This window comes from Acipenser ruthenus, chromosome 23, assembly GCF_902713425.1.
Source record: "Acipenser ruthenus chromosome 23, fAciRut3.2 maternal haplotype, whole genome shotgun sequence".
Taxonomy (NCBI): Eukaryota; Metazoa; Chordata; class Actinopteri; order Acipenseriformes; family Acipenseridae; genus Acipenser; species Acipenser ruthenus.
Window position 1 is genome coordinate 28,423,287 of NC_081211.1, and position 21,377 is coordinate 28,444,663.

General features: G+C 43.7%; 4 protein-coding genes across 9 annotated transcripts; 2 read left to right on the plus strand and 2 right to left on the minus strand.

The window, feature by feature from the left end:
* The first annotated feature begins 112 nt into the window (after positions 1-112).
* LOC117413093 (max dimerization protein 3-like) lies at positions 113-6,844 on the plus strand. The gene is made up of 6 exons (XM_034021835.3): positions 113-352; positions 1,034-1,133; positions 1,654-1,683; positions 1,910-2,024; positions 3,622-3,787; positions 4,101-6,844. Exons 1-6 carry the CDS (start codon positions 283-285, stop codon positions 4,217-4,219), a joined length of 600 nt encoding a protein of 199 aa, XP_033877726.2. The 5' UTR covers positions 113-282; the 3' UTR covers positions 4,220-6,844.
* Positions 6,845-7,065: 221 nt separating this feature from the next.
* Positions 7,066-10,813, minus strand: LOC117413097 (PRELI domain-containing protein 1, mitochondrial-like). 4 transcript variants are annotated; one of them, XM_034021844.3, is made up of 6 exons: positions 10,696-10,813; positions 9,486-9,661; positions 8,933-9,158; positions 8,548-8,661; positions 8,116-8,194; positions 7,066-7,989 (listed from the first exon to the last, which is right to left on the minus strand). In XM_034021844.3, the coding sequence occupies exons 2-6, from the start codon at positions 9,575-9,577 to the stop codon at positions 7,856-7,858; spliced, it is 645 nt and encodes a 214-aa protein (XP_033877735.2). In that variant the 5' UTR covers positions 9,578-9,661; positions 10,696-10,813; the 3' UTR covers positions 7,066-7,855. The 4 variants fall into 4 exon arrangements, with proteins under 4 accessions (XP_033877735.2, XP_033877739.2, XP_058853107.1 ...); XM_034021848.3 differs by having other exon boundaries at positions 10,700-10,808; XM_058997124.1 differs by lacking the exon at positions 10,696-10,813 and adding an exon at positions 10,033-10,193.
* Positions 10,814-11,194: 381 nt separating this feature from the next.
* Positions 11,195-14,371, minus strand: LOC131699607 (neuropeptide Y receptor type 2-like). Its single transcript, XM_058996717.1, has 2 exons — positions 14,314-14,371; positions 11,195-13,407 (listed from the first exon to the last, which is right to left on the minus strand). The coding sequence occupies exons 1-2, from the start codon at positions 14,369-14,371 to the stop codon at positions 12,752-12,754; spliced, it is 714 nt and encodes a 237-aa protein (XP_058852700.1). The 3' UTR covers positions 11,195-12,751.
* Positions 14,372-15,297: 926 nt separating this feature from the next.
* On the plus strand, positions 15,298-19,742 carry LOC131699669 (zinc-binding protein A33-like). Of its 3 annotated transcripts, none has more exons than XM_058997129.1 (7): positions 15,298-15,466; positions 16,052-16,379; positions 16,728-16,823; positions 17,351-17,584; positions 17,916-17,935; positions 18,184-18,293; positions 18,397-19,742. In XM_058997129.1, exons 2-7 carry the CDS (start codon positions 16,107-16,109, stop codon positions 18,939-18,941), a joined length of 1,278 nt encoding a protein of 425 aa, XP_058853112.1. In that variant the 5' UTR covers positions 15,298-15,466; positions 16,052-16,106; the 3' UTR covers positions 18,942-19,742. The 3 variants fall into 3 exon arrangements, with proteins under 3 accessions (XP_058853112.1, XP_058853113.1, XP_058853111.1); XM_058997130.1 differs by having other exon boundaries at positions 16,074-16,379; XM_058997128.1 differs by having other exon boundaries at positions 15,299-15,466; positions 15,997-16,379.
* The last annotated feature ends 1,635 nt before the right edge of the window (positions 19,743-21,377 follow it).

Sequence of the window (21,377 nt, forward strand, 5' to 3'; positions counted from 1 at the left end):
CAGTGAATGACGCACGTTGTGTTGTTTGTCTCAAACGCTCCAATCACAATTCAACAGCTGTTGTTTTACGATACTCACCGCCAGTCCTGAAGGGGGCGTATTTCTGTAACCCGCAACGTTGCAAAGGCGTGTCCCGACCAGGTTTAACGTTCCAATGGGCGTGGTCACGCTCCCAGTATTGTCAGACTTGAGGTGACGTGCACTTGAGCCAGACGTTCGGCTGTCTGTTAGTAGCAGGGTAGTTATTTACATTTGTGTGTGTTTTTATACTTTGTAAACAAAATGGAAATGAACACGTGTAACATCCAGGTCCTGTTGCAAGCAGCGGAATATCTTGAGAGGAGAGAGCGAGGTAAATAGGTTGTTGTTTCTTAAAACAGTCCTGGCTGTGGGCTGATAACAACACAGTTTTGGTGAAGAGATCTGATCTAGCATTATTTTACACCATGTAGGGGAAGTCACATTGATCATGTGCATGCAGAATTCAGTTTATTACATGTATCTGTTGCGATGTATTCGGATTATTTGCAGTCCAGTTCCTGGTGACCTGAATCGTTGCGGTGTACGGTACTAATGTATACAATGTAGTGTAGGTACACAAAGGCGCCAACAGCACAGTGCTTAAAAAACTACTGTGTCTTTCGTTCGCAGGGTTGCAGAATGAATCGATGCATGCATTTGTGTTCATCATAATTGCACAGGGCGATCTATGCACTGCGCTCAGCTAATATTACTGGAAAAATACATTTCGCATGAGCGGGTGGGGGTGGTGAGTGAGTTTTGAAAGTACGTGTAGTGGCGCCAAAACCTGTCAGTTATTGTGTCTGGTAGTTTGATTTTTTATTGATTTTTTTTTGTTTGTTTGTTTAAAAAAGAAAAAAAATATATATAACATAAAGTACACATGCTATTTAAAACACGAGCTTGAAGTCGGCGCTGCTTTACAGGCAGTAATTGTAATATAATTAGAAGCTGTTGCAAGCCTTATCATTGTCACTCAGCCCCGATCCATCTGTGTTCTTGTTTTGTGTAGAAGCAGAGCACGGTTATGCATCTGCATCGCCGTTTTACAGTAAGGGTGCCGCGGATCAGCGAAGCAAGCAGAAATCCAGGAAGAATCTGCAGAGCATCAGGTACAGTTAGAAGACAGCTCGCTGCTTACTGCCACATTGTGCAAATATAAGATTCGAGTCGAAGCGCAGTCATATCTGTCTTTCTTAAAAATATATACTGGCAAACTTGTTCATGATTGATGTTGAATACAGTTAATATTATACAGCGATTCCGTATTCTTTAAAGGGCGTGGTACAGAGTGCACGGTTTGTATACAGTGCGTGTTGTTTTTATTTTTATACACAGTGTTTCTGAACGGTTCCTTACAACTAGGGCTGTTTTGTTGCGGTTTGCAGTAAAACAGCATCTGATGCATTCATTACACAAACATAGCACATTGTTTATTAATGTATATATATATATGTGTGTGTGTGTGTTTTGCATTCGGATATTTTTTTATAAAAACGATTATAATATATATATCAATTGCACTAACCTAAAATAAGCAAATTCTTAAAAAAAAAAAAAAAAAAAAAAAGTGCTATGATAATCGTTTCAGTAGCTTGATTGAACTATTTTTTTGCTTTTTATTTTTTACAGGACGGTGCACAATGAGCTGGAGAAACACAGGTAAGCACCCTGGCACTGGAAGAAAAAAAAAATACCCTAAAAAAACCTAATGCTTGAAAGTGGAAGTCAGAACTATGGAGCTGTTTTAATGTGTTCATCCATGCATAGTCTCATCAAGACTAGTTTTAATTCTCCATTTATGTGAATGGCAACATTGTGATGCAGAAAACAAATGCTGTGATCAAAATGAAGTCTGTGCTCAAAACGGTCGCTCTCCACCTTGCAGACGAGCCCAGCTCCGCCGCTGCCTGGAGCAGCTGAAACAGCAGGTCCCTCTGAGTGCAGAGTCCTCGAGAAACACGACCCTGAACCTGCTGCGCCGGGCGCGCCTGCACATCAAGGTGAGGCTCCAAGCAGGGCAGGGGTTAGAGAGCTGGGCTGCAGTGTGTTTGAGTAGCTCAGGGGTTAGAGAGCTGGGCTACAGTGTGTTTGAATAGCTCAGGGGTTAGAGAGCTGGGCTGCAGTGTGTTTGAGTAGCTCAGGGGTTAGAGAGCTGGGCTGCAGTGTGTTTGAGTAGCTCAGGGGTTAGAGAGCTGGGCTGCAGTGTGTTTGAGTAGCTCAGGGGTTAGAGAGCTGGGCTACAGTGTGTTTGAATAGCTCAGGGGTTAGAGAGCTGGGCTGCAGTGTGTTTGAGTAGCTCAGGGGTTAGAGAGCTGGGCTGCAGTGTGTTTGAGTAGCTCAGGGGTTAGAGAGCTGGGCTGCAGTGTGTTTGAGTAGCTCAGGGGTTAGAGAGCTGGGCTGCAGTGTGTTTGAGTAGCTCAGGGGTTAGAGAGCTGGGCTGCAGTGTGTTTGAGTAGCTCAGGGGTTAGAGAGCTGGGCTGCAGTGTGTTTGAGTAGCTCAGGGGTTAGAGAGCTGGGCTGCAGTGTGTTTGAGTAGCTCAGGGGTTAGAGAGCTGGGCTGCAGTGTGTTTGAGTAGCTCAGGGGTTAGAGAGCTGGGCTACAGTGTGTTTGAGTAGCTCAGGGGTTAGAGTGATGGGCTACAGTGTGTTTGAGTAGCTCAGGGGTTAGAGAGCTGGGCTGCAGTGTGTTTGAGTAGCTCAGGGGTTAGAGAGCTGGGCTGCAGTGTGTTTGAGTAGCTCAGGGGTTAGAGAGCTGGGCTGCAGTGTGTTTCAGTAGCTCAGGGGTTAGAGAGCTGGGCTGCAGTGTGTTTGAGTAGCTCAGGGGTTAGAGTGATGGGCTACAGTGTGTTTGAGTAGCTCAGGGGTTAGAGAGCTGGGCTACAGTGTGTTTGAGTAGCTCAGGGGTTATGCTGGGCTGCAGTGTGTTTGAGTAGCTCAGGGGTTAGAGAGCTGGGCTGCAGTGTGTTTGAGTAGCTCAGGGGTTAGAGAGCTGGGCTGCAGTGTGTTTGAGTAGCTCAGGGGTTAGAGAGCTGGGCTGCAGTGTGTTTGAGTAGCTCAGGGGTTAGAGAGCTGGGCTGCAGTGTGTTTCAGTAGCTCAGGGGTTAGAGAGCTGGGCTGCAGTGTGTTTGAGGGACTCAGGGGTTAGAGAGCTGGGCTGCAGTGTGTTTGAGGAGCTCTGGGGTTATGCTGGGCTGCAGTGTGTTTGAGGAACTCTGGGGTTAGAGAGCTGGGCTGCAGTGTGTTTGAGTAGCTCTGGGGTTAGAGAGCTGGGCTGCAGTGTGTTTGAGTAGCTCAGGAGTTATGCTGGGCTGCAGTGTGTTTGAGTAGCTCAGGGGTTAGAGTGATGGGCTGCAGTGTGTTTGAGTAGCTCAGTGGTGAGAGTGCTGGGCTGCAGTGTGGAAGGCAGTGTGTTTGAGTAGCTCAGGGGTTAGAGAGCTGGGCTGCAGTGTGTTTCAGTAGCTCAGGGGTTAGAGAGCTGGGCTGCAGTGTGTTTCAGTAGCTCAGGGGTTGGAGGGTTGGACTGGGGGGTTGCAGGTTATTGCATTGGGTTCAAGGACTGGTTGTCAGGTAAGTGCTGTGTGTTTGTTTGTGTTTCAGAAGCTGCAGGAGCAGGACAAGCGCGCTGAACGTATGAAGGACCGTCTGCGCTGGGAGCAGAGTGGGCTGCGTGGGAGACTGGAACAGCTGCTAGGGGGGACAGAGAGAACGAGGAATGACAGCCTGGGATCAGCACTGTCCTCGGAGAGGTCCGACTCCGACCAAGGTACTGACACGCACACACACACACACGCACACACAGAACGAGGAACTACAGCCTGGGATCAGCACTGACACGCACAGGCACACAGGAACCGAAAGAGGTTTTAATACACACAGTCCCATTTCAGAATAGCATTGTAATATGGGTAGGCAGCTGGAGATTAAAACAGTTCAGGCTGGGAATGAAGTGCATTCATTTTATAATGTGGGAACTCCATAGCAAGTGAACTGTCTCATTTAGCAAGCACTGCTGTACAAAGCGTAGCTGGAATATTATTTCTAAACATGCATTGGTGTGCTTGTGCTTGTGTTTGTAGAGGACGTGGAGATTGATGTGGAGAGCACAGTGTTCGTGTGTGTGGAGACGGAGGGCCTGGGAGATACACAGGGGGAAGGAGATCACAGCTACTCCAGCCCAGGACTGGTCTGGCTATGACACCAGCACCATCTGCTGGTCAGAAGGGAAAAAAAAAAAAAAAAAACACAAAAAAAAGTAACAAGCAGATGAAAAACAGAGTGGGTCACAGAGGCAGTGAAACACTTCGAGAAGCACTTACTGAAACCCAGCTACAGCACAGGACTGTCCATGACAGGTTTGCATTCATATTGTAGATGTAATCCAAGCAGGCAAAATGCAAAGACATGCACGAATCATTGGAGACTAATCCATTCTCAGAACTGCACTTCCTGTCAATAGAACAAGGGCATGTAGAAAATAACCAACACACTTCAGAGATGGAAATGAAACTCCTGTAGTATAGCAGTGTAATACATCTCCCATAAGCCTCTGCACACTGGTTATTCCTTTGCCCCAGGGATGGACTGTTGTTTTGCAGAACTTCATTTCCCTTCAAAGCTTTGTGCCTTTCTGCTCAGAGTAACGGATGCAAAAGAGTTAACAAAAGGGAAGTTAAAGGCTAGTTAATGTAGTTTAGATTCTGTATGAAATTTGATGTAAATGCTAAAATCTCACCTTAACCCTCGCAGCAAGTCCAGGGTGCCAAACTGGGTTGGGTTGTTAGCAGCTTTGGTATTTTTATTTTATTTTATTTTTTTATTGTAACTTGGTGTGAAGGAAATATTTTAAGATGTAAAGGGCGGTGTTCACAAAGCATTCATCATCGTGATACGTTTGCACCATTTCTTCAGTTAAAAACCTAAAAGCAGCTGTTGATGTTGCTGAACTAGAGGCAGCAGCTCTTTAAAGAAATGTAAAGCTTTGTAACATCAGCTCTTTGTTGTATTGTTTAGAAAAACAAAATGCCAGTTTAAATGCGCGATGGCAAGTGCTTTGTGAATATGGCCTACAGTCTGTTGTGTATAAGAAGGCGCTGGTGTGGCTTTCTACTGCCCAGAGCTGACTGTTTGCACAGGCTCTGGTATTGCCATGCTGATCAGGGCTCCACTCTGTGAGATTCACACTGTGAGTGTGCCAGAGTCTGGACCCACTGTCCACCCTCCGTGCTGCAGGCTAGCGATCTAAACACCAAGCTGGGGTCTTGGGCTGACCAGAGTATATCTGAACAGCGGCCCTTTTAGGCACCTGGACGCCTGGATTTCCTGTCTACCTATTTTAAGTCTGTCAGGCACTGAAAAAGTGAAAGTTCAGTCTTTAAATCGTGACTTTGAATTGAGCAAGCTGCCCTACAGCTCTGCCCAAACCCATAAATACCTGCTTGGGTGCCACTGTTTAGAAAGCAAGCCTGGTACCTCACACACAGCACTAAACTGCCTTCCTTCTTTCTTTTTATTTCCATTGAGGTAAAATGTTATTTTGTACACTTTATATTTATGTGTAACTTTGTGGGTGGGTGGGTTGACGGAGCACTTCAGCATTCCATTCAGTATATTATTGTGTAGATGTTTCTAGTGATTATATAGAGATCACACCCATCCTCATGTTGGGACCTGTTGTATCAGTGGCCTGGATAGGCAGGTGCTGCTCAGTGTTCAGCACTGACTAGCCTCAGAGAGGTTTAGCAAGCATGCCTCACTAGAGCAGCAGCTGTTTCCAAATGTGCGAGGAGCACTTATCCACGTGGAAGCACTTAGGAACCCTACGTTTAATTGTTTTCATTTAAGCTGTTGAGATTTTTTTTTTTTTGTATGTATGTTTGTTTTTTGTTTTTTGGGGGGCAGGGGAACCAAAAAAAAACAGTATTTGGCTATTGCTAAACAGCCAAGTGGTAGAAAGTCTTGTAAGTAGCTTTACTAATGTTAGTACAGATCCACGTTGAGTGCTTTCCCAGGTGCAGTATATCCTCTCTCTAGGGGAGATCAACTCTGTCATTCCTTATGTGACAGTGCCCTCTAGGGATGCTGGAGACAGTGTCATTGGACAGTATGCTTAGAATATTTAAATAATGAGAGGCATTGAAAATGTCAAACACAATTAGGATGTTGAGTCTGGATTGTCAAGTATCGGTTGTAATCTCTGACTTCCAATGTATTGTCCTAGAATGCTGTACCCCAGAACCTTGGTTCTCTCTTGTGAACTGGTTTGTTGTTTAAAGCAATGGAGGTTTCTGGAGTGCTTGTGTGGAGTCACACCGTCGCCACTGGGTTGTAATTGCTAGGTTGGTTAAGAGAAGCAGCAACTCCAGCACATTGGACATTTCTAGACCTTGCTGTCCTGTTTCCTTCTTATCGCAACCTTAACATTGATCAGGCACAGTGACGCTTGTTTGCAAAAGTCCAGAAACTCGCTATTAACGATATTGTCCTAAACATCATCCTGACACTAAAGTAAGCTCTCGGCAAGTGAATGTAACAAAATAATCTAGTGCTAAAGCTGTATGGAGACTACAGCAGATGCAAGGCAATGTGTGTCTCACATAAATACTGCAGATTGCTTTATGGGCCGGGCCAGGCAGTACCCCAGCCACTGGGCTCCGGAGCCGGTAAGGGCTTGCTGTGGAAGCTGAAGGCATGATGGGAAAGATTCAATACTGGATCGGTGTTCTGCAATTTATTATTTGCTGTCCCAGTAGAAGTAATCTCATGTAGCATTGTTTTTATACTTGTATGATTTTGTATGATAATAAATATTTTTGTATATTTATTAAGACTTGCCTCCATTTCTTTATCTTAGTGTTCTTGTTTTTGTTTTACTGTTCAGATAGATGTTAAATACCTTGCAGGCAATAGAACTGTCAGAACCACCCTGTCCCCTCGTAGTCTGGATTTCTCGTCCAACACCTCACACTAGCTTTAATAAGCATGTTTAAGCAGGGGGTTTCATTAGTTCAAAAAGACCTACGTGAAGAAAAGGTCATCACCCAGTTTTCATCATATCATTTATTTTGGGACAAACATGGTCTTAATCTCAGTTCAACTGGATTTTTTATTGGTTTTGTTCATTTACATTTTTTTAACTGAAGACCTGCATGGAAATCACTAGACAGTGCAGCCAAACCCCAACAAGCAAGATCTCATCCCTGGCTGTCTGTCTGCAGTCAGAACGAGTGGTTCACAATAGCCATCAACGTGATGGTAAACGTTACACAAAGATAACAGCTACCAATGTTTCCAAGCTAGTACTTCAGTTTGAAGCAGCGAAGAATTTACAATTCTATAAAATAAAATACAAATGAGGAGAAGCAGTAGATAATGAAAGTAATGTCAGACACAGGACCCAGCTAACACACTGACCTCACACTCACACAGACAGACGCACGCACTTCTTTGTTTACCAGTGATTAGGGAGGATGCTTACTTAAAAGTACAAACATATGGGTTCAAAGCCACTTAGGCAACGATTCAGACTTTTTAAGTTATGTATAAATAAAACGATTAAAACAGAATATTGGTGGTTTGGGAGATGAAGGTGTTAACAATCTCAAACGGCGTGCTGCCACTTTTTATTTTCTGTTACGATTTCAGTCAGAAGCAACAAACATTGCTTTAGATATAATGAGGCAGGGAAACGAATCTTCAGTAGCTGCAATACTGCCTGGGAATGGAAGGTGGCGTCACAGGACCGCTGTCTGTAACAGAAGCAGTATAATCTCCACTCAGCTGCCAAAGAGAATGGGGGTGCTGCCCCCAAGCGGTCAAACTGTAAGCTTGCAGCTCAGACATACTGCTGCTTTTTCTGAGCCTGGGAGGCCAGGTCCTTGGCTTTCTCTGTAGCAGCCAGAGCCGTCTCCTTTACTTTGTCTGTTGCTTCTTTAGCTGTTTCCGCCAGGGTCCTTGAAGGAGTACCCCCTGCACAGAAAGCAAGCCTTCAGTAAAACACATTGCTGCTGTAGGGATGCAGCTGAAGCACACTTATGAACAGAGCTGCGCATCTGGAGAATGCATATAGTTCCTCTATTATTAGCACTTCCTTACCTTGCATTTTTGCCAGGATGAATTCAAACCCCTTCATGGTCTTTGTAACGCTGCTCTTAAACCTGGCTAGGCCAAATTCCTATGCAAAAAGAAAAGAGAGGCGACTAAATTAAAATAACCTGCGACTCAAGGTGTGCAAAAAAAAACAAAAAACAAAAAAAAACACACTCCACCTTTCTGTTTGCTGTACTGTCCTATCATCTAGTTCAAATATGATGGATTAGTCAACTGAGTTCTGATGAGATGGCTGGTCTTGACCAAGGCAAGTTCCAAATCATTAAGTGCTGTAACCTTTGAGTGACTTAAACCAGACTGATGGGTGTATCAAACTGGTTTACCCCCAAGATACAGCCTTTAAAATGATCATGAGGTGACGCACAGTTAGTGCAACAGCACCTGCTCTGCAAAGTTTGTGTTTCTGCACTCACTCACCTGAAGAGCTCTGGAGAGGCCAAACAAGTTGGATGAAATCCATGCCTCTCGCTTGATCTCAGTCCAGCTGTTATTGTCAGGGTTCACTCCATAAACACAGCGTTCCTCCACCGCCTGCAACGGCCAGGGACACATGCGTTACTGCATGAGCTGCACACACACAGGAACATCTAGCTATTACACAGTACAACGAATACCCTCCCAAGCACACTTCTGAAATGTCTGTTAAAAGAATGCTTGCATTTAGTCATAAACACATACTACAACTGCGGAAGGGCATGCCACACTGTGCACTTAGTACAACGGACTTCACAGACAAGTATACAACAGGACTTGTTGACAGATCTGCTGGTCCAGTGGATATAAACAGGGCAGGTGTTCTGACCATGTAGCGCGCGTGGCTGATGTTCCAGGTGAAGGTGGTGAGGGTCCTGCTCTGGGGGTCCACGATGGAGTCCTCGATGACGTAGGCAGAGCGCGTCATGTTGGAGGGGAGGTACTTCTCAGTCCAGCGGGGCGCCCGGTTGGTCTTGGTCAGCAGCCTCCTGGAAATGAGTCGGTTATCTGGGGTGACCTCCCGGAAGAGGATATCCTCAGTGAGGACATGCTTACTGCAAAGGGGAGGAGAGCAGAGGCACGTTTAGAGTACTTATCCTAAAAAACAAAACAGTTTGATAATATTTTGTTTTATAATACATATATTTACATTTTCACGAATGTTATTCAAAAGAAAAATGGGTAATGCTTTATTCAGAGTGGCATAAATAAGTATTTAATTGATCTGCAATTACCCATGTGCTGAAGTGGAGTTCCATGTGAATAAGCAGTCAATAGATATGCCTTGCATGTGTGGATCTATCATTAGACTGTTGTCTGAGTTCATATTTGATAGGACTTGTGCCCAGCCCTGTTACACAGGAATGCTGAGCTGAAGGTACCTGTAGGGGTTTGGATAGCGCTGCCAGAACGCCACAAACACTTGGTCCCACGAGCTCTTCAGAACACTCAGTCCCAGAAAATACTTCACCATTGCCCCCTGGATACCGGAGCCCACCAATCACGAGAAAGCAGGGTTTTAACGTCACAGGAGATGCTCCTTAAGAACTAGAGATAGCTAACAAAAAGCATAATAATTACTAGTAATAAGAGTTTAATACACAAACAATAGCACAAATGTAAGTGCATGCTTTGGCTAATCTCATAGAAAAATGTTTCAGCCGCATTCAACACACAGAGGTAGACACGCAGTGCAAGACACACAAATTATATAAATCATGTTTCCTACGCAACTGAAACGATTTGTCTTTATAGTTTTGTTAAATAATATGAGACAAATAATATGGATGATGTAATCAGAATTAAGAGTCTCTTTTAGGTCATATTCTTACATTTCTGTAATACACCGCAACCGAATTCCAGACAAGCCGATCTCCCCAAACTCTCAGTCGATTTTTTTTTTTTTTTTTTAAGAACTGACTTACTCACTTTGGTTTGAAATACCCGACCCTTCTCCCAGTGCCAGCGACACGCTGACCTCCTCATTAATATTGAGGACCGTGCTCAGCGGCACAAACCAATCACGAGATGAAACTCGCCGTTTTGGAGATTCTACGTCACACTGCAGCCACGCCCACCTGCTTTGCAGGTATTCGCATTGTTTTTACACAACACATGAGATTCCTGCTTGACGGGTGGGGTGATGCGTTCACAATTTTAACACCAAGCAAGAGGACCGCTCCGATCTCAAAAGCCTCTAACACCTCCAGCCGCTGTGAAATATCAGCACATCACACCATCGTATTGCAACGTAATGGTTATTATTAGTATCAGTGAACTGTGACACAAACATCACTATACTCTACAGCACCGCGATATTTCATTATAATATAATTTGCGATGTGGGAAATAGCACAGTACAAGTTTGACTGAAATGAGTCATCGCGGCAGTTTTAAATGAATATTATAACGTTCTCTGATGTCAAATATTGTCTTTGCATGCACAACCAGAAGAATGAATGACTCCCTCGCTGTAGGTCACATATCCCAGGCATCACTTTTTATTTGCCACGAACCCAGCGTTTACTGTTAATACAACACGTATGTCCTCCCCGTCTTCTACTTTCGATAATGATTTAGTCACCTCCTTACCTACACCATGAGTGAAGTTTGTAAACTGGTTCTGCTGAGCGAAGAAACTCCAGCAAACACATAACAGTCTTGAAACAGGAAACAGAAAAAGGTCGAATGAGAGGAGAGTTCCGGTAACCCTTGGACATACCATAAACACCACATTAAAATGTGAGGTAGAGCGGCAGGAAGTTTTTGGGAACTTGCGCCCTCTTGTGGCGAGACTGGCAATGAATCCCTGGTTTACATAAGAACATAAGAACATAAGAACATAAGAACATAAGAAAGTTCACAAACGAGAGGAGGCCATTCAGCCCAGCTTTCTTGTTTGGTTGTTAGTAGCTTATTGATCCCAGGATCTCATCAAGCAGCTTCTTGAAGGATCCCAGAGTGTCAGCTTCAACAACATTACTGGGGGTTGGTTCCAGGCTCCCACAATTCTCCGTGGAATAGTTTTCAACAGAAAAATCCATATGCTATTAAGCTTAAATAAATGAGAGCAGAATTCAGTGGCATCGGTATTTTAACATTTATTGACATTTCTAAGTGCTTTCCATACACTGGAACATATACAGTACAAGGCATGTTTCAAAGCATGGTTTACTCACTCTGCATGTATTTTATAAACAGAACAGGTGTGGTGTTGCTGTACGAAACCCAGAGCACTGGTCCAATTCATATCCTTTATTAAAAATACAGAAACATCAAACGCTCATATAATCATTTCGAAGAAGGAGTTCCTTTTGTAGATTCCTATTATGAGTGAAGCAAGTACAATATATATATAAACAAAATAAATACAAAATATTTCAAATGGAAATCAGAAACAGTCAGGGGGGTTTTACTTATACAAACAAATGCATTTCGTTTTTAGTTTACAGTTTGGATTTTTTTTTTTTTTTTACGTCTTTCCAAAGCCTTTTTTTCCATGAGATTATAATGATAATTGTGCTGTCAAGCAGGGGAGGAATGACAGACGCTAATAGCTTCTGCATGACTCTGCTGACTGCAGAGTGTAACTAAACATGACCCCTACTTTGGCACTATGAAAAATGAATCTGAGAACAGTGCTATCACACTTCGGGGTCATTTGTCTGAGAATGAAACACCTTGTACATTTGTGGTCCTTTTTTTTTGTGGTCCATTTAATTTAGTTTGTTTTCTTTCAGAATATTCTCCAGCTCTTCTGTTATTCAGCTTGTCGATGAGTAAACTGAGAAACCATCCCCTCAGAAGAACCAGCCAAAGGATGAAGGGACTGTGTCCTGGATGAGATTCTCTGGTGCTTGGCCGTGGAAACAGATACGCCCTGGCGTAGGCTTGTCTCTGTCCCACATGCATGCTTCAGGAACATCACCCCCAGGAGAGGTTAACACATCCCGAATACTTGGAAGAAGATCAGAGCTAGGCAGGGATCAGAGGCGAGCAGAATGACAAATAACCAAACTCACCCACACAGCTATGCAAATCAATAAAAGGCGGACAGCATACATTTCTAGAAACAATGAAGGCACTGTGTTCGAACGAGGTGGATCTTGTCTGGTACCCATGGCCTAAAGCACTGTCTCAGTTCATCACTGCTAATGGCCCTACCAAGGAAGAAAAACGAAAGACAGAAATAGACATTTGATTAAAATAAACACATGGGGAAAAAATAAAATAGAATGCCAAGGGCCAGGATGATGGAAGTAGAAAGAGTAGAAGAGAAATCTAATGATAATAAAAACAAGTGACACATCAAATAAAACTGCAATGTAGAACCAAATCAGCGTTGTACAGCACACTTAAAATCAACGTCCATTGAAAGTGAGATGATTATACTGATGAGATGAAGATGCTTCTAGCATTTTAACATTTTTTTCTTCATCAGAATGCTGCTTTTCAAAGAATATTAAGCTGAGGGAACACAAAGCCACTTTGTAGCTTGGAACTTGGTTTCAGAAGACTTAGTTTCAGAGGCCACTGCATGGCACACCAAGGGAGACTTGGGGTTTAATACAGCAAAGCTGCCTCAAACTAGGTCTCCCGGTTACCTGGAACCAGGTTTCAAGCCACTGATCCCTCAGCTTTACAAAGCCTAAACAGCTGTGGGAGGCTGGCCATTGCTGGCGCCCCACTTGTGACTGCCGTTCAGCGTCACGGTCTGGAAGGTGTTGAGCCTGGTCCTCATCGAGCACTCCAGGTGGATGGCCTCGGGCTTGTGCTCGCAGCGGAAGAACATGAGGAAGCCATTGCGGTAGTTTTTGTTCATCCAGCCGTAGAGCAGCGGGTTGGCGGAGGTGGAGCACATGGCGATCACGTGGAACACCGTGTAGAGGAGCTTGTACTCCTCAAACTTCATGATCAGGTCCAGGTCACTGGCCAGCTGGAACACGTGGAAGGGCAGCCAGCACACCCCGAAGACCACCACCACCATCACCAGCATCTTGGTAGTCTTTCTCCGGCGGTAGTGGCTGTCGCTGCGGCTACAGGGGCTCACGTGGTTCTTCAGCTTGATCCAGATGCGCACGTAGGCATAGCTGATGATGCCCAGAGGCAAGACGTACTGCAGGAGGAGCATGGAGAGGCTGTAGATGGTGCCGTCGCGGTTGTTCCCGTGAGGCCACTTCTCGGAGCACACTTCAATCCTCAGGTTGATGGAGGGGATTTCCTCGTACCTGTACTCTCGGAAGATGGCCAAGGGTCCAGCCAGGATGGCCGCCACCAGCCAGGTAAGAGTCTCACGCTGCTCTACTGTGACACAAACAGAAAGAGAATTTGTTGCCTTTGTCAAGCTCTGTTTGCAGGTAAAGATTGTGAAACCCAGCTGTTCACCAATGCATGCAGAAAACAGCAGCAATGAGCCGGATTGAGAGCATCTCGTTCATGAGTTTCTGTGACATAGTCAGTGCTAAACATCAGCATCGCCATTGATTTTGATTACAAGCTTAGGAAAGAAACCTTTTGGACACTTTCCCTGCCCTGTTAGGCAGGTAGGGAAGCATAGTGAACAGCTATTGCATAATGCTGAAGATAAATCAGATCTTTCTGTCTGAGATAAACATGCAAAACAAGCGGGCTTGATAAGACTGTGCACTGGTCTCACGCTGCTCTACTGTGACACAAACAGAAAGAGAATTTGTTGCCTTTGTCAAGCTCTGTTTGCAGGTAAAGATTGTGAAACCCAGCTGTTCACCAATGCATGCAGAAAACAGCAGCAATGAGCCGGATTGTGAGTTTCAGCTGTGTTAGTTCTGGCTCCCGCTCATCCAGGCATGGTGGCAAGTCAGCTGTCAGACACACAGGCTACAATGATTGCTGTCTATCAGCCATGCACATCTCTGCAGAGTTAATTAAACTGTGAAATATTTCAGGCTTTATTGCGCAAAAGGGTGGAAAGTCAAAACAGCTAGTCAATTCTAATTAACTTTATGTGAGCGCTCTTGGGAAAGCAGGTATTTTAATACATTGACTGAGACAGTGTGCTGTTATTGGCTTTGGTCTGGCTGGCACAGCATGGCAAAGGTTTACTAGACTTAGGAAAACAGTGAACCATTTCAGGATCTAAGGTTCAAAAAAGATTGCACTGAAAAATCAAAAAAGTAAAGTTTACACAATAGTAAAGTTGACTAGATTGAGGTTACATAGTTTTTACTCTACAGAAAAAGTGCAGGGACCTTAGTGCCTTCTCCCCACGCTCTGTATCCACCGGTCTCATTTTTTCCAGACTCTTGGCTAGCTGTGTATTTTAATTGGACTGTGACCATTCATGTTTTAGGTTAGCCTGTGTCGCCTTGTTATCTAAGAGCTTGACAAACCTCATTCCTTTCAGCGCTTCATACACTGACCTTTGTGTTGTTGCACTGAAATTAAATTGGCTCTCCGACATCCAGGCGAGAGGTAAACCGGCTTAACACTTAACTGCCTTCCAGTGTGTCAGATAGGAGGGTTTCTCTTCCTGCTGCTATTACTGCGTAAGGACGGCAAGCTTATGAAGTCTCCCCGCTGTGATGTTCTCATGTGCAAGGACCTAGAGAAGTTCAAACACTTGAAAGTGCTTGAGAAAGCGGCGGCTGAGACGATGGCTTGGGTAACAAACAGGAGCAGGTCATCTGATGTGGAAGTGAACAATGAACTCTTAAATGTCAGTGCTTCACAGACACGGTCGCTAGGGCTGTGCTCCCTGAGTCATTTCTTCTAGAATCTCTTTACAGTTTATTTGAGTTTATTAGAATTTTTTTTTTTTTTTTGCAAAGGAACAAAAAAAAAATCTGTATGCTATGCTTAACTATAGTTCCTCTAGTACTCACAATATTGTTCATATTAACTGCATTTCAAAGCACTTAAATGCAATATGTTTTAATATTCTTTTCCAACGCTTGAGATATTGTCATAACGTTTTTATCCACTTACAGTCAAATTAAAGCTTCTGCCATGTTGAAAAATAAAACATACTTTCTTTGCTGTTTTGTGAACTAGTCTCAACCACTAGTTGCACAATCCCCGGTCTGTTTTTTTTTTTTTTATCTCTATGTGACGGTTTATTTGCCAGTTCTGCAATAAAATCCCTTATGCAAACCGAATCACGTTCTCTTGGATTAACTGTTCTAGCCACAGACTAAAAAACAGCTTTCTGCCCAATACCGATGAGCAGTGCTCAAAATTCTCCTCGCTCATTCGCTACATGAGCTTTCAGTCAGGGAGATCGAGTGTTTTTCAGGAAGTGCGTTGCTCAGAACGAAACTTTGTTGATGGAACGCTGGTTGCGGTGGCGTGTGTAAAGTTTTGAGGAGACAGAGAAGGACAAACAGACGTAAGTCATCTTTACCTGTTGCACAGATGTTAGTAATGACGTAGCGTTAACGAAACAAATAGTTACTTTACTTATTCAATTATTACATTGCATCGACGTCGGGAATGTAAGGCTGAGCAAAAAAATGTACAGTAACCGAGTAACTTACGATGCATTTTACTTTCGGAAACACCAAGGCAGGGAGTGATTCGCAGGCTTTCTTCTGTAAATGCAGTGTAGATGACCTGTCAGCAAGTGTTCAGAAATGTAACTCAAGTGGTATAAAATAATATTTTTTTAAAAAAATCTGAATAAACAAAAAAGGCAATATACTAAATGTGCTGCAATGAAGATGATTGTGTATGCTTTGTCATGTACATTGTGTGTGTGTGTGTGTGTATATATATATATATATAATAATTTATTTATTTCATGTTATTATTATTATTATTTATTTCTTAGCAGACGCCCTTATCCAGGGCGACTTACAATCGTAAGCAAATACATTTCAAGTGTTACAATACAAGTAATACAATAAGAGCAAGTTGAAGACGAGGTGGAACTGGATCCAGGGTCCTAATCATTTGTGATTGTTGGTATATTCAGCCCACTTGTAATACACTGACAGCAGGTGGATACAGCACTTACTTGGGTGACAGGCATGGCTGCAGTAAGGAAAGAGACCAGCCTGAAAGATGAGCTGACCTGTGCCATCTGCTATGACCTGTTCACGGAGCCGGTGATGCTGGGCTGCATGCACCACTTCTGCAAGGCCTGCATCGTGACGTTCTGGAGGGGGGTCCGGGGCCCGGTGTCCTGTCCTCAATGCAGGCACGAGTTCCCCAGCAAACACTTTCAGACCAACTACCTGGTGGCAGGTGTGGTGGAGAGGGTCAAGGCTACAAGCACTGAGGGCTACGTGACAAAACTGCAGGTGAGCTTGCTTATGCTTCCTACCTTTCTGGAGGTCTTCCGTAGCTGTAAAGCACCCCATGCCAGTGTAACTGCACAGCAGTACTAAAATAAATGTATAGAGAGCTATGACAAACATTTCAACTGGAAGTCTTTCTCAGTGTTGAAATGAGTTTAGGTACGTCACAAGGGCAGAGTGTTTCAGGGGGGACTCTGTTGAGGCCGCAGTGAGGCGTTATACTTCTGCGTTTTTAAAAGATTGATAACTGAAACAGAAGTGGCTTTCAAAGTCAATCTGAAACAGAAAGGGATATCCAAAGCGAATCAAAACTAGAAGAAAAATACTTTCATACTGTAATATTCTTTACAGAAACAAATGAAGGATTCACTGAGAGATCACCATACCAAGAGGGATGACTTTCTGAACATGATTCAGCGTGATGAAGAGAAGATTGGCTGCATTCAGGTAATCCATGATTTTCTGTTCTGCAAGGTACGTGGCCTTATTTAGAAATACAGTGAAAGTTTGTATACCTTATTTTGATCACAGAATAGGGTTGATTTTATAAAGCAGTATGTTTTGTATTGGTAACAGCAAAGGGAATGCAATTTATGCGGTTTACTCAGTTAACTGTAATTCTGTTACTGGGTTTTCGCTGTACTAGCAAAGTTGTGTTTGAAGACCCCAACATGCTTGATTTTGTCCAAAAGGTACCATGTTTGAATCCTATGTATGATCACTTTTTAAACACTTCATCGCAGAGACAAAATGAACTAAACCAAGTAGATATGTGTTTATAAAATATTATTTAGTATGTGTTTGTTTTTTTTTGTTTTATCTTGGCTTGCTTTTAAAAAAAAAAAAAAAATGAATGAAAGTTCATAATCAGTAAAGGCTATGAAAAGCACATTTAATGAATGAAGACGAGTCTTTTTAATGAAGTGGGAGTGTAGTGAATAGAGCCCGCTGCTGACACGACTCCTGTTTCACAGCGCTCCTGTGCCGAGCTGCAGAGGAAGGTCCAGGGCGAGTTTCAGCTCCTGCACCAGATGATTCAGGACGAGGAGGCGTCGGTGCTGGAGCAGCTGAAGCGGGAGGAGGCGGAGCTGCTGAGCCAGCTGGGCACACACCTGCAGCAGCTGAGGGAAGCCGTGAGGGAGGCGGAGGAGAGCATGGGGCTCCTGCAGCGCACCATGGACAGCATGGAGCACAGCATCGTGGTGGAGGTGAAGAACCATGCGAGCTACAAGCCCTGCTAACTTGTGCTTCCCTCTGGCTTTATGCGGACCTGCTAGCATTTTGTGTTTGAGCTCCGGTTAGACCGAGCTCAGCCCTGTGGTTAGTTCACAGTGCTGGCCCTCGCACATTGCTTTGTACTGAGTCGGTCATGCAGAAGGAATTGCCTTCCAGTTCTGCTTTTCATGTGGTTCTGTGTACTTTTAGGAATCCGCAGGCTAGTTTCAGAAGTTCAAATGTAAACCTGCATTTAAACCTTTATTAGTAATTTTGTTTGCAGACCATTAATAATAAGCATGTTTTATTTTTGTTTTCTTTCAGGCCCCAGAAATGAACCTCAGGTATGTGTTTGGATTTATTGGATGTGTGGGGGGCGCATAATTGATAGCAGAGTTAATGTGACGGTTTAATAAATAACAGGGGTTTTCAAAAACAATTGGGAATTCAACAGGGTGTACTAACAGAGTTCATAGACGAGCCAAAAAGGATTCCGATATTTTGCTACAAAAGGAGGGAAACAGACGGCACAGGCAACTTGGATTTTTATTCTAGACCTTGAATTTTTTTAATTTTTTTTTTTTTTTTGTAGATCATCAGTCGGAAAGGAACCAAATGTAAACTTCAACCTTATCGTTAGTAAGTACACGGGCCCCTTGCAGTACATCGTTTGGAAGAAGATGGCCAAGCTTCTCAAACCTGGTAAGTGGCAGACGAGAAACATTTTCCCAGCTGTCAGATAAAGGCTAGGAGCTGGTCCATGTCTGCTGATTTTTATTTCTTGTTTTTAAAATGCATTTTGCAGCACCAGCTCCGCTGACCTTTGACCCCGAGACTGCCCACCCTAACCTGATCCTTTCCCGAGACCGACAGTCGGTAGCAGAGTGCAACGAGAAGCTGTCCCCCCGCAGCCACCCCAAGCGCTTCGACCAGTGCGTGAACGTGCTGGCAGCACAGGGATTCGCCTGTGGGAGCCACTACTGGGAGGTGGAGGTGGGGAGGAAGACCAAGTGGGACCTGGGTGTGGCTCTAGGATCTGTCGACAGGAAAACGAGGGTCAAACTGTGCCCCGAAAACGGCTACTGGACCCTCCGGCTGCGCAATGGGAATGAGTACTGGGCAGGCACTCGGCCCTGGACCCCCCTGCGCCTTCACAGCGCCCTCTGTAGGGTTGGTGTTTTTCTGAACTGTGAGGAGGGGAGGGTATCTTTCTACAATGCTGAGGATATGATGCTGCTCTTCACCTTCTTTAGCAGCTTTAGTGGGAAGGTCTTTCCTTTCTTCAGCACCTGCTTCAATGACGGGGGCAGGAATGCAGAGCCGATGCGCCTCTGTCACCTCAGCCTTTAAAACCTGCTCACACATGGCATTTGGGGTCGTGTTCCCGGAGCCTATTGTATGTGTGAGCTGTTCAGATGCTTATGCATCTCTGAATGTACTCTTTTTTTTTTCTATTGATTTGTTCATATGCTTATGCATCTCTGAATGTACTCTTTTTCTATTAATTTGTTCATATGCTTATGCATCTCTGAATGTACTCTTTTTCTATTGATTTGTTACTACATTTTTAAATACCAAAGGCAGTGCATGTAATGTTCAAACAACTGAATACTGAAGTATTTTGCACCGGTTGCTGCAATGCCAATATGAACGTGCAGTGTGCCAAACACAGATGGAAATCAAGTAGAATGACAATTTTGGCTTGCTATGAGTTATTTTCTTGGGGAAAACTCAACTGCCTGTGTTGTTTCGCAGATGGGACATTCTTACAGAATAACAGACCTGGCCACCCCCGCTGTTGAAAGCTGTCCCAACTGACTGCTTTAGGGAGCAACTGAAAGCCATGGAGTTTGTCAACATTCGGGCCAATATATAAAATCTGTTGATTTTTCTAATGATATTTCTTGCCACCTTCTCTTGTCAGGGCCCCCTTGAAATTTGAGATGTCTAGCTCAAGGGTTCTCTCCTGGTTAAAGTAAAATACATTTGAAATTTGAATGTGGGTTAACATTGTGTTATTTGAGAAACTGTCAGACTGTTTCGCTGTAACCTAACATAATAAAATATGTTTTGCTGGGTTGGAAATGGACTGTGCATGTTCTTTTCACATTCATCATTCCTTCTGTCACCAACCTGCTGTGAGGCCATACTGACATGTTCTGAGAAATATGCATGACTGTGTTTTCTCGGTAGTTTTGTGACACTTTGTCCAGACAAATACTTGGGTCTTGCTCCCTGTTGAAACCTCTGATGTCAGATACAAATCTAGTCCTGTACAGTAGTCCTGTAGCACAGCCTGACATGAGCAACCCTCTTCTAGCTTCTTGCGAGCAGGTTGATCCTGGCTTAGTGTGTAGGGCTGTACGTTTTTGAAGTTGTTGACAGATACAGATTATACAAATTAAGTAAATACAGTGCAATCAAAATAAATGATCATGAATACACAATTTAAAATAAAAATCAGCAGTTAAAAATGATAATACTTTCTATTACCCCATGAAATTAATCAACAAAGTTTAGTTTACAGTATTTAAAATCAAAAATCCTGAATGTATTCACAGGAAGTAGATCTACCCAGAGCTGGACAGATCTCCAGTGAATGAAAAATGTTCATCTTAGTAAAAAGGAAATAAAAACCCATCTTGTAACATTAGCCTTGGAACTCTTTATTACAGTGGAAATGGACAGACATAACGCTAGACACTGCACTCAAAGTGTGTTTATACTGGAGCAATTCCCTTGCAACAATCCTGCGGTTGACCCTAAAAACAGATCAGACAAACTGGTTAAGGTTTAATTAGCACATGGGCATTACTCCCATACCAGGCACTTCTTTCTTTATAAACAGGCAGGCATTGTATTTCCTATGTGAGATGCACAGGGGTGGTGATTTATTTATTGATTTATTTTATCTATAATCATTTTGGATTGCTTTCCAGCTCAATTTGACCATCCTCATGACGATACTTCTAAACAGTGTTGTAGTCAAGCCAGAACACAGTTCCGGTGCTATTTTCTAGAGGCTGCTTAGACATCGTTCTGCCACTGACACACAGACACATAAAGTAAAGCATTCTGAAAAGATGGAGAAATGCATTACCTGTTATGCATGTTACTAGTTCAGAATACAAATAAAATGCGAATTTGTGTAATTATTCTTGTTTAAGAAAATCTATATTTCAGTTCCGGTACCTTCAGATCTAGGGCTGCACCACTGCTTATAAACACTCCTAGAATGAGTTCCAGATCACTCTGTTGTTTGCCTCCCCACACCCTGCAGACTGCAGCCTGGATCAGCGGTCTTGACCATCAGCTCCTCCAATCGGCCCCTCTCTTTCCTGAGCTCCGCCTGCAGCTTCACAATGAGAGCCTGCTGATTGGTTAGAATGTTTTCCCAAGCGCATGCCGGTGCAGACCCCTCCCTGTCCTTGCCTGGAGGGAGGGGCTCTTTGAGCTGCGGTTGCTCCAGGCTCTCCTCACTGGAGCGCAGTGCCTCTGCTCCCAGCATCCCCTGATCAGGAGGCAACCGGAAAAACAACAAACGCCTGTAGATAAGCTGGTACGTTTATTTGGTGCCGTTCCTTGTACCAAACACAAAGCTGTAGTGATACACCAAACAGACATTACTTTTGTTTCAGGTCTGTTTTGAGGAAGTTTGACATACAGGAAATAGCCTAGAAAAGTTTGTATATCATTTATCAAACTGTTATGTTACATGTTTCTCCATAAGTGTTAGAAAAAGGCCTACCACAGAGTATCAGATTTGTTAATCATACAATCATGCAG